Genomic DNA, 12,920 nt, shown 5'->3' on the forward strand with positions numbered 1-12,920 from the left:
CGTTTTTATATTTTTCGCTAGTTTGTGCTCATATTCCATTTTCCCTTTCTTTATCAATTTCTTGGTCCCCCTTTGCTGATTTCTAAAAAGATCCCAATCCTCAGGCTGACCGCTTTTTCTGGCAACTTTATAAGCTTCCTCCTTTGACTTAATACTAGCTTTAATTTCTTTTGTAAGCCATGGTTGGATCACTTTTCCTTTTGGGTTTTTATGCCCTAGAGGAATATATGTTTGTTGCAAATTATGCATCATTTCCTTGAATGTTAGCCATTGTATGTCCACCTTCATACCTTTTAGTGTAGTCTCCCAATCTACCATGGCCAACTTGCTCCTCATACCCTTGTAGTTTCCTGTTTAGATTGAAGACCTCAGTTTCAGATTAAACTACATCACTCTCAAACTTAATGTAAAATTCAATCATATTGTGGTCACTTGTCCGTAAAGGCCCCTTTACCACAAGATTATTGATTAGCCCTTTCTCATTACACAGTACCAGATCCAGAATAGCCTGTTCCCTGGTTGGTTCCTCCACATACTGATCCAGGAATCCATCTTGCATGCATTCCAAGAATTCGTCCTCCACACCATTAGTGGTAATTTGATTTGCCCAGTCAATATGTAGATTAAAGTCCCCCATAATTACCGTATTGCCCTTGTTACATGCACTTCTAATTTCTTACACCAGACTCAAGGATTTAGGGTACCCTTGATAATAATTCACTTGGTTATCTTCTTCTTAGGCAGTCCCTCGGAACCGAGGATGACTTGCTTCCACATTAAAAATGAGCTCGCAGGTGGCTGATGAGTCCAATGCGGTACCTACAGTCTCTCACAGGTGGGGCAGACGGTGGTTGAAGGGGTGGGTGGGTGGGGTGCTTGGGTTGACGTGCGCTGCCTGCGCTTGGCTTCTGCTTGCTCCCGGCGAAGAGACTCGAGGTGTTCAGCACCTTCCCGGATGCTTCTCCTCCACTTTGTGCGGTCTTTGGCCAGGGATTCCCAGGTGTCGGTGGGGATGTTACACTTTTTCAAGGAGGCTTTGAGGGTGTCCTTGAAGCGTTTCCTCTGCCCACCTGGGGCTCTCTTGCCATGCTGGAGCTCTGAGTAGAGCGCTTGTTTTGGGAGTCTCGTATCAGGCACGCGGACAATGTGACCCGTCCATCGGAGCTGACTGAGCGTGGTCAGAGCTTCGATGCTGGGGATGTTGGCCTGAGCGAGAACACTGACATTGGTGCGCCTATCCTGTCAATGGATTTGCAGGATCTTGCGGAGGCAGCGTTGGTGGTACCTCTCCAGTGCTTTGAGGTGCCTGCTGTACATGGTCCATGTCTCTGAGGCGTACAGCAGGGCGGGTATCACTCCTGCCCTGTAGACCATAAGCTTAGTGCCGGGTTTGAGGTCCTGGTCTTCAAACACTCTCTTCCTCAGGCGACCGAAGGCTGCACTGGCACACTGAAGGCGGTGTTGGAGTTCGTCGTCGACGTCTGCCTTGTTGACAGTAGGCTCCCGAAGTGGTCCGCGTTGTCCAAGGCCTTGTCGTGGATTTTGATAATTGGGGGGCAGCACTGTGTGGCGGAGGCAGGTTGGTAGAGGACCTTTGTCTTACGGATGTTTAGTGCAAGGCCCATCTCTCGTATGCTTCGGTGAAGGTGTTTACGATGGTTTGGAGTTCGACCTCTGAGTGAGCAGAGAAGCAAGCATCGTCTGCATACTGTAATTTGATGACAGAGGATGGGACGACCTTGGATCTGGACTGGAGGTGACGGAGGTTGAACAGTTTCCCGTTTGTTCTGTAAATTAGCTCCACTCCAGTGGGGAGATTACTGAGGGTGAGATGGAGCATTGCAGCAAGGAAGATTGAGAAGAGTGTTGGTGCGATGACACAGCCTTGCTTGACCCCGGTTCGTACGTGAATTGGGTCTGTGGTGGAACCGCTGGTCAGGATCACGGCTTGCCTGTCGTCGTGAAGCAGGCGGAAGATAGTGACAAACTTTTGAGGGCAGCCGAATTTGAGGAGGATACTCCATAATCCCTCACGGTTGACAGTGTTGAAGGCCCTTGTGAGGTCAAAGAAGGCCATGTACAGCGGTTGGTGCTGTTCCCTGCATTTCTCTTGTAATTGACGTGCGGTGAAGATCATGTCCATTGTGCCCCTTAGTTTTTTTTTATTCATTGATGGGATGTGGGCGTCGCTGGCTAGGCCTGCATTTAGTGCCCATCCCTAATTGCCCTTGAGAAGATGGTGGTGAGCCGCCTTCTTGAACCGCTGCAGTCCATATGGTGTAGGTACACCCACAATGCTGTTGGGAAGGGAGTTCCAGGATTTTGGCCCAGCGACAGTGAAGGAACGGCGATACAGGTCCAAGTTAGGATGGTGTGTGGCTTGGAGGGGTACTTGTAGGTGGTGATGTTCCCATGTGTCTGCTGCCCTTGTCCTTCTAAGTGGTAGAGGTCGCGGGTTTGGAAGGTGCTGTTGAAGGAGCTTTGGCGAGTTGCTGCAGTGCATCTTGTAGATGGTACACACTGCAGCCACAGTGCGCCGGTGGTGGAGGGAGTGAATGTTGAAGGTGGTGGATGGAGTGCCAATCAAGCGGGCTGCTTTATCCTGAATGGTGTCGAGCTTCTTGAGTGTTGTTGGAGCTGCACTCATCCAGGCAAGTGGAGAGTATTCCATCACACTCCTGACTTGCGCCTTGTAGATGGTGGAAAGGCTTTGGGGAGTCAGGAGGTGAGACAATCGCCGCAGAATACTTAGGGCTCGATTTTGCCATTGTGGTCGGGCTGGGGCGTGTCAGGTGGTTTTCGTGTCAGGACTCCGATGTGAAGTGGGAAAAAAGTGCGATTTCCCCCTAATTGGGCACTTAATTTCCAGCGTGTGGGAACCCCTGGCCCAATTAGTCTTTCCATCCTGAATGTCCCGCACGGTTGACGGTGTCAAAGGCCTTTGTGAGGTCAAAGAAGGCCATGTATAGCGGTTGGTGCTGGTCCCTGCATTTCTCTTGTAATTGGCCCTCGGTGAAGATCATGTCCATTGTGCCCCTTAGTGGGCGGAATCCGCATTGCGACTCTGGGAGGAGCTCTTCGGCCACTGGGAGAAGGCGATTGAGGAGGATTCTTGCGATGACTTTCCCTGTGGCAGATAGCAGGGAAACTCCTCTGTAATTACCGCAATCGGACTTGTCACCTTTCTTGAAGATGGTCACAATTACGGCGTCTCTGAGATCCCCTGGCATGCTCTCCTCCTTCCAGATAAGAGAAATGAGTTCATGAATTCGCGCCAGTAGTGCTTCTCCGCCATGCTTTAGTGCCTCGGCGGGGATTCCATCTGCTCCTGAGGCCTTGTTGTTCTTCAGTTGTCGGATGGCCTTTTTAACCTCATGCCGGGCTGGGGTTGTGCTGAGATGGTGGCGGGTAGCATGCTGTGGGATGGAGTTGAGGACACTCGCGTCGATGACAGAGTCGTGGTTAAGGAGATCTTCAAAGTGCTTCTTCCAGCAGGCACTGACTGCTTCCCTGTCCTTGATGAGTACCTCTCCGTTCTTGGCCCGCAGTGGGGAAGGGCCTTGGGTGCTTGGGCCGTAGATGGTCTTGACTACGCTAAAGAATCCACGCACATCGTGGTTGTCGGCTAGCTGCTGGATCTCCTGTGCTTTCTCCACCCACCATCTGTTCTTTAGGTCGCGAGTTTTTTGTTGGACCTCGGCCTTCAGGCTTCTGCAGAGCTGCTTTCTAGCTCTCGAGTTCTGTTGCTGTTTGGTTATGTCCATAGTTTGGCATTCATTTGTTCAAGCATATATATATCATGCTTCTATAATTCATAGAATATCACATCGTTTGTCAAGCAATTTAAGCAACTGGAAAAAATAAATTGATTTATTTAGTGATTACTGAATACTAAAAGATAAGTCCTACTATCGTAAATATTGGTTTGGCCTGGTGGGATTTAAGATTATTGCAGACTGCAGGGCACATAGAGACGGCGATCGCTGCTGACCTTGAAGAAAGCTGCTGTGAAAACTTTAGGTTTCTCGACGTGTAATTGATTGTAGCGCTGTCAATAGGAGATTCCTAGCGTGATACAGCCGCGACGTCATCAAGCTAAGCAGCCAATCACATTGAAGAATTCTCACAGACAGCAAACCAGGAAATGAAAAGTACTGATTATCTGCACTTTTTAAAAATGCAACAGGGAGCAAAATTTGGACATTGATCACAGTTAAGGTACAAGTTGAAATATGAACAAACTTTAAAAAAAAGGTTTTAATTTTTTTCTAAATCTAGTAATTTTTATCATAATGGAGAAATCTGACATTCCACAAATATAAAAATTAGTTTTTCAGGGCCAGAACAGTTGTTTAGCAGTCAATACACTGTTAAAACCCCAGTTACCCGCAGCATAACAAAGACCACCTACTTCCACCTCCGTAACATCGCCCGTCTCCGCCCTTGCCTCAGCTCATCCGCTGCTGAAACCCTCATCCATGCCTTTGTTACCTCTAGACTTGACTATTCCAACGCACTCCTGGCTGGCCTCCCACATTCCCCCCTACATAAACTTGGTCATAAAAAAACTCGGCTGCCCGTGTCCTAACCCGCGCCAAGTCCCGTTCGCCCATTACCCCTGTGCTTGGTGACCTACATTGGCTCCCGGTTAAGCAGAACCTCGATTTCAAAATTCTCATCCTTGCTTCCAAATCCCTCCCTGGCCTCGACCCTTCCTATCTCTGTAATCTCCTTCAGCCCCACAACCGCCTCCCCCGCCCCGCGCGAGATATCTGCGCCCCTCTAATTCTGCCCTCTAGAGCATCCCTGATTACAATCGCTCAACCTTTGGTGGTCATGCCTTCTGTTGCCTAGGCCCAAAGCTCTGTAATTCCCTCCCTAAACCTCTCCGCCTCTCATTCCTCCTTTAAGACGCTTCTTAAAACCTACCTCTTTGACCAAGCTTTTGGTCACCTGCCCTAATTTATCCTTATGTGAATAGTTAGAAGAATGAAAGGGGATCTTATTGAAACATATAAGATTCTGAAGAGGCTTGACAGGGTAGATGCAGAGAGGATGTTTCCCCTTGTGGGGGAATCTAGAACTAGGGAGCATAATTTCAGAATAAGGGGGCACCCTTTTAAATGAGAAATGAGGAGGAATTTCTTCTCAGAGGGTCGTGAATCTTTGGAATTCTCTTCCTCAGAGAGCTGTGGAGGCGGAGTCATTGAATATATTTAAGGTGGAGGTAGACAGATTTTTGAAAGGTAAGAGAGTGAAGGGTTATAGGGAGCGGGCAAGAAAGTGGAGTTGAGACCAAGATCAGATCAGCCATGATCTTACTGAATGGCGGAGCAGGCTTGTTCTTATGTGGATCGGTGTCAAATTTGTTGTCTTAAAATACTCCTGTGCAGCACCTTGGGACGTTTTACTATGTTAAAGGTGCTATATAAATACAAGTTGTTGTTGTTGTTACACCTATTCCAACAAGGCTTAACATTTAATGGGGCATTTAACAGCGATATTAGCACGAAAAAGCTCAAGTTTTCCTCAGTTCCACTGATTTCACTGATTGCTGGCTATGCGGGGGTGGGGTGGTGGTGGTGTCCCACAGAGCAGTCTCTCGGAGCAGAGAGTGACTGCAACTTCAGGATTTCTGTGTTTAAATGCGCATGTGCTAAATCCTGAAGTTACAGTCAGTTTCAGAGGGATAATGACAGCGAACGCTGACATTTCGCCATCAATACCCATCGCAAAATCCGGGCCATAGACTCTACCTGAAGTTTGTTGACCATTTCTTCAAACAACTTTCGAGCTTCTGGGCTGTCCGGCTCCTCAAAGTAATCAGTTATTCCAATATGCACCACAATAGATTTTAAACTGCGACAGACACCTTGAAAGGGAAGAAACATTAATAGTTATCATGAGAGATACAGATCCCAACATAAAGGACTGGGTAGCCAGAATATTGTAACAGATTCATTTCTATAATCTAAAATGATAACAAATAAGGAAGAGGGGAATAGGAGGTAGAGAAGCAGAAACAGAGGGAGGTTTAGACAGAAATACAGCTAAAAGATACCAGACCCACTGACAAAACACAGTGAGATAACAGACCCACTCACTAAACACGGTGAGATAACAGACCCACTCACTAAACACGGTGAGATAACAGACCCACTCACTAAACACGGTGAGATAACAGACCCACTCACTGAACACAGTGAGATAACAGACCCACTCACTAAACACGGTGAGATAACAGACCCACTCACTGAACACAGTGAGATAACAGACCCACTCACTAAACACGGTGAGATAACAGACCCACTCACTAAACACGGTGAGATAACAGACCCACTCACTAAACACGGTGAGATAACAGACCCACTCACTAAACACGGTGAGATAACAGACCCACTCACTAAACACGGTGAGATAGCAGACCCACTCACTGAACACAGTGAGATAACAGACCCACTCACTAAACACGGTGAGATAACAGACCCACTCACTGAACACAGTGAGATAACAGACCCACTCACTGAACACAGTGAGATAACAGACCCACTCACTAAACACGGTGAGATAACAGACCCACTCACTGAACACAGTGAGATAACAGACCCACTCACTAAACACGGTGAGATAACAGACCCACTCACTGAACACAGTGAGATAACAGACCCACTCACTAAACACGGTGAGATAACAGACCCACTCACTGAACACAGTGAGATAACAGACCCACTCACTAAACACGGTGAGATAACAGACCCACTCACTAAACACGGTGAGATAACAGACCCACTCACTAAACACGGTGAGATAACAGACCCACTCACTAAACACGGTGAGATAGCAGACCCACTCACTGAACACAGTGAGATAACAGACCCACTCACTAAACACGGTGAGATAACAGACCCACTCACTGAACACAGTGAGATAACAGACCCACTCACTGAACACAGTGAGATAACAGACCCACTCACTAAACACGGTGAGATAACAGACCCACTCACTGAACACAGTGAGATAACAGACCCACTCACTAAACACGGTGAGATAACAGACCCACTCACTGAACACAGTGAGATAACAGACCCACTCACTAAACACGGTGAGATAACAGACCCACTCACTAAACACGGTGAGATAACAGACCCACTCACTGAACACAGTGAGATAACAGACCCACTCACTGAACACGGTGAGATAACAGACCCACTCACTAAACACGGTGAGATAGCAGACCCACTCACTGAACACAGTGAGATAACAGACCCACTCACTAAACACGGTGAGATAACAGACCCACTCACTGAACACAGTGAGATAACAGACCCACTCACTAAACACGGTGAGATAACAGACCCACTCACTAAACACGGTGAGATAACAGACCCACTCACTAAACACGGTGAGATAACAGACCCACTCACTAAACACGGTGAGATAACAGACCCACTCACTAAACACGGTGAGATAACAGACCCACTCACTAAACACGGTGAGATAACAGACCCACTCACTAAACACGGTGAGATAACAGACCCACTCACTAAACACGGTGAGATAGCAGACCCACTCACTGAACACAGTGAGATAACAGACCCACTCACTGAACACAGTGAGATAACAGACCCAGTCACTAAACACGGTGAGATAACAGACCCACTGACAAAACACAGTGAGATAACAGACCCACTCACTAAACACGGTGAGATAGCAGACCCACTCACTGAACACAGTGAGATAACAGACCCACTCACTAAACACGGTGAGATAGCAGACCCACTCACTGAACACAGTGAGATAACAGACCCAGTCACTAAACACGGTGAGATAACAGACCCACTCACTAAACACGGTGAGATAACAGACCCAGTCACTAAACACGGTGAGATAACAGACCCACTCACTAAACACGGTGAGATAACAGACCCAGTCACTAAACACGGTGAGATAGCAGACCCACTCACTGAACACAGTGAGATAACAGACCCAGTCACTAAACACGGTGAGATAACAGACCCACTCACTAAACACGGTGAGATAACAGACCCAGTCACTAAACACGGTGAGATAACAGACCCACTCACTAAACACGGTGAGATAACAGACCCAGTCACTAAACACGGTGAGATAACAGACCCACTCACTAAACACGGTGAGATAACAGACCCACTCACTAAACACGGTGAGATAACAGACCCAGTCACTAAACACGGTGAGATAACAGACCCAGTCACTAAACACGGTGAGATAACAGACCCACTCACTAAACACGGTGAGATAACAGACCCAGTCACTAAACACGGTGAGATAACAGACCCACTCACTAAACACGGTGAGATAACAGACCCAGTCACTAAACACGGTGAGATAACAGACCCACTCACTAAACACGGTGAGATAACAGACCCACTCACTAAACACGGTGAGATAACAGACCCAGTCACTAAACACGGTGAGATAACAGACCCACTCACTAAACACGGTGAGATAACAGACCCAGTCACTAAACACGGTGAGATAACAGACCCACTCACTAAACACGGTGAGATAACAGACCCACTCACTAAACACAGCAACAACTTGTATTTATATAGCGCATTTAACATAGTAAAACATCCCAAGGCGCATCACAGCACTGTTATAAAACAAAATTTGACACCGAGCCACATAAGGAGAAACTTGGTCAAAGAGGTAGGTTTTAAGGAGCGTCTTAAAGGAGGAAAGGAGAGGTAGAGAGGCGGAAACATAGAAACATAGAAGATAGGAGCAGGAGTCGGCCATTCGGCCCCTCGATCCTGCTCCGCCATTCAATGAGATCATGGCTGATCATCCAAATTCAGTACCCAGTCCCTGCTTTCTCCCCATATCCCTTGATCCCTTTAGCCTTAAGAAATATATCCAACTCCTTCTTGAGTATATTTAATGAATTGGCCTCTACTGCCTTCTGTGGTAGAGAATTCCACAGGTTCACCACTCTCTGGGTGAAGAAATTCCTCCTCACCTCTGTCCTAAATGGCTTACCCCTTATCTTTAGACTGTGACCCCTGGTTCTGGACTCCCCCGCCATCGTGAACATCCTTCCTGCATCCAGTCTGTCCAGTCCTGTTAGAATTTTATAAGTTTCAATGAGATCCCCCCTCATTCTTCTAAACTCCAGCGAGTACAAGCCCAATTGACCAAATTCTCCTCATACGTCATTCCTGCCATCCCAGGTGTCAGTCTGGTGAATCTTCGCTGCACTCCCTCCATGGGAAGAACATCCTTCCTCAGATAAGGCGACCAAAACTGCACACAATACTCAAGGTGGGGTTTCACCAAGGCCCTGTACAACTGCAGCAAGACATCCTTGTTCTTGTACTCGAACCCTCTCGCTACGAAGGCCAACATACCATTTGCCTTCTTAACCGCCTGCTGCACCTGCATGCTTACCTTCAGCGACTGGTGCACAAGGACACCCAGGTCTCGTTGTACTTCCCCTTCTCCTAATCTATTGCCATTCAGATAATAATCTGCCTTCCTGTTTTTGCCACCAAAGTGGATAACCTCGCATTTATCCACATTATATTGCATCTGCCATGTTTCTGCCCAATCACCCAACCTGTCCAAATCATACTGGAGTTTCTCGGCATCCTCCTCACAGCACACACACCCACCCAGCTTTGTGTCGTCTGCAAACTTGGAGATATTATATCTAGTTCCCTCGTCTAGATCATTTATATATATTGTGAACAGCTGGGGTCCTAGCACCGATCCCTGCGGTACCCCACTAGTCACTGTCTGCCACTCGGAAAAAGAGCCGTTTATTCCAACTCTTTGCTTCCTGTCTGCCAACCAGTTCTTTATCCAAGTCAGTACCTTGCCCCCAATCCCATGTGCCTTAACTTTACACGCTAATCTCTTATGCGGGACCTTATCGAAAGCCTTCTGAAAGTCCAAGTACACCACATCCACTGGTTGTCCCTTATCTATTCTACCAGTTACATCCTCAAAAAATTCCAGTAGATTAGTCAAGAATGATTTACCTTTTGTAAATCCATGTTGACTTTGTCCAATCCTGTCACTGTTTTCCAAGTGCTCTGCTATTACATCTTTTATAATGGACTCTAGCATTTTCCCCACTACCGATGTCAGGCTTACCGGTCTATAATTCCCCGTTTTCTCTCTACCACCTTTTTTGAATTGTGGGGTAACATTAGCTACCCTCCGATCCATGGGAACTGTTCCAGAGTCTATCGAATTTTGGAAGATGACCAGCAATGCATCTCCTATTTCTAGTGTCATTTCCTTAAGTACCCTAGAATGTAGATTATCAGGCCCTGGGGATTTATCGGCCTTCAATCCCGTCAATTTCCCTAACATGTCACTCAAAGGGTTAACGGTGGATAGGCAATGGCAAACATTCAAGGACCGCATGGGTGACCTACAGAATTTGTTCATCCCAGTTTGGCATAAAAAGAAAACAAAAAAGGTGACTCAACCGTGGCTAACGAGGGAAATTAGGGATAGCATAAGATCCAAGGAGAGGACATAAAAATTGGCCAGAAAAAGCAGTAATCCAGAGGATTGGGAGCAGTTTAGGATTCAACAAAGGAGGACAAAGGGATTAATTCAGAAAGGGAAAATAGAATCTGAGAGTAAGCTTTCAGGGAACATAAAAACTGACTGTAAAAGCTTTTATAGATATGTGAAGAGAAAAAGATTGGTGAAGTCAAGCGTAGGTCCCTTGCAGTCATAGAGTCATAGAGTTATACAGCACAGAAAGAGGCCCTTCGGCCCATCGCGTCCGCACCGGTCATCAAGCACCGTCTAATCTAATCCCATTTTCCAGCATTTGGTCCGTAGCCTTGTATGCTATGGCATTTCAAGTGCTCATCCAAATGCTTCTTGAATGTTGTGAGGGTTCCTGCCTCTACCACCCTTTCAGGCAGTGAGTTCCAGATTCCAACCACCCTCTGGGTGAAAAAGTTTTTCCTCAAATCCCCTCTAAACCTCCTGCCCCTTACCTTGAATCTATGCCCCCTTGTTATTGACCCCTCTACTAAGGGGAAAAGTTCCTTTCTATCTACCCTATCTATGCCCCTCATAATTTTGTACACCTCAATCAGGTCCCCCCTCAGCCTTCTCTGCTCCAAGGAGAACAACCCCAGCCTGTCCAGTCTTTCTTCATAGCTGAAGCGCTCCAGCCCAGGTAACATCCTGGTGAATCTCCCCTGCACCCTCTCCAAAGCAATCACATCCTTCCTATAGTGAGGTGACCAGAACTGCAGTATTCCAGCTGTGGCCTAACCAGCGTTTTGTACAGCTCCATCATAACCTCCCGGCTCTTATATTCTATGCCTCGGCTAATGAAGGCAAGTATCCCATATGCCTTTTTAACCACCTTATCCACCTATTCTGCTGCCTTCAGGGATCTATGTACATGCACACCAAGATCCCTCTGATCCTCTGTCTTTTCTAGGGTCTTATATTCATTGTGTATTCCCTTGCCTTGTTAGTCCCTCCAAAATGCATCACCTCACACTTTTCAGGGTTAAATTCCATTAGTCAGTGTTCCGCCCATCTGACCAAGCCATCTATATCGTCCTGCAGACTGAGGCTACCCTCCTCGCTATTTACCACCCCACCAATTTTCGTGTCATCTGCAAACTTACTGATCATACCTTTTACATTCACATCCAAATCATTAATGTAGACCACAAACAGCAAGGGACCCAGCACCAATCCCTGCGGTACCCCACTGGACACAGGCTTCCAGTCGCAAAAACAACCTTCGACCATCACCCTCTGCCTTCTGCCACTAATGGTGTGGAGATGCCGGAGTTGGACTGGGGTGGACAAATGTAAGAAGTCACACAACACCAGGTTATAGTCCAACAGCTTTATTTGAGCCAGTTTTGGATCCAATGTGCCAAGGCACCCTGGATCCCATGGGCTCTTACCTTCTTGACCAATCTCCTGTGCGGGACTTCATCGAAAGCCTTACTGAAATCCATGTATACCACACCCACTGCACTACCCTCATCCACACACCTAGTCACCCCCTCGAAAAATTCAATCAAATTGGTCAGACATGATTTTCCCTTGACAAAGCCATGCTGACTATCCCTGATTAATCCTTGCCTCTCCAAGTGGAGACTAATTCTGTCCCTCAGAATTTTTTCCAATAATTTCCCTACCACTGATGTTAGGCTCACTGGCCTGCAATTCCCTGGTTTATCCCTACTACCCTTCTTGAATAATGGTACTACGTTAGCTGTTCTCCAGTCCTCTGGCACATCCCCTGTGGCAAGAGAGGTTTTGAAAATTTGTGTCAGAACCCCTGCAATCTCCTCCTTTGCCTCACACAGCAGCCTGGGATACATCTCGTCCGGGCCTGGGGATTTATCCACTTTTAAGCCTACTAAAACCGCAAGTACCTCCTCCCTCTCGCTGCTAATATGTTCAAGTATATCACAGTCCTCCTGCCCGATTTCTATGTGTGCATCGTCCTTCTCCATAGTGAACACAGATGCAAAAAATTCATTTAAAACCCCACCTACATCTTCTGGCTCCACACACAGATTGCCACTTTGGTCCCTAATGGGCCCTACTCTTTCCCTAGTTATCCTCTTGCCCTTAATATACTTATAAAACACCTTAGGATTTTCCTTTATTTTGCTCGCCAGTGTTATTTCATGGCCCCTCCTCGCTCTCCTAATTTCTTTTTTAAGTACACCTACATCGTCCTTCTCCACAGGTGCAAAATATTCATTTAAAACCTCACCTACATCTTCCGGCTCTACACACAGATTGCCACTTTGGACTCTAATGGGTCCTCTTTCCGTGGTTATCCTCTTGCCCTTAATATACTTATAAAACACCTTGGGATTTTCCTTTATTTAGCCCGCCAGTGTTTTTTGATGACCCCTCTTCGTATCCTA

General features: G+C 46.9%; 1 protein-coding gene across 1 annotated transcript in view; it reads right to left on the reverse strand.

The window, feature by feature from the left end:
• fbxo41 (F-box protein 41) overlaps positions 1 to 12,920 on the reverse strand; it is a 323,546-nt gene that overhangs the window by 38,390 nt on the left and 272,236 nt on the right. The window contains exon 13 of the mRNA XM_085976430.1: positions 5,757 to 5,872. Within this exon, the coding sequence (XP_085832556.1) occupies positions 5,757 to 5,872 (116 nt within the window). The remainder of the gene's footprint in view (positions 1 to 5,756; positions 5,873 to 12,920) is intronic.

This window comes from Somniosus microcephalus, chromosome 2 (genome assembly GCF_052327205.1).
Source record: "Somniosus microcephalus isolate GS21.2 chromosome 2, FLI_Smic_1.0, whole genome shotgun sequence".
In the NCBI taxonomy this organism is placed as follows: domain Eukaryota; kingdom Metazoa; phylum Chordata; class Chondrichthyes; order Squaliformes; family Somniosidae; genus Somniosus; species Somniosus microcephalus.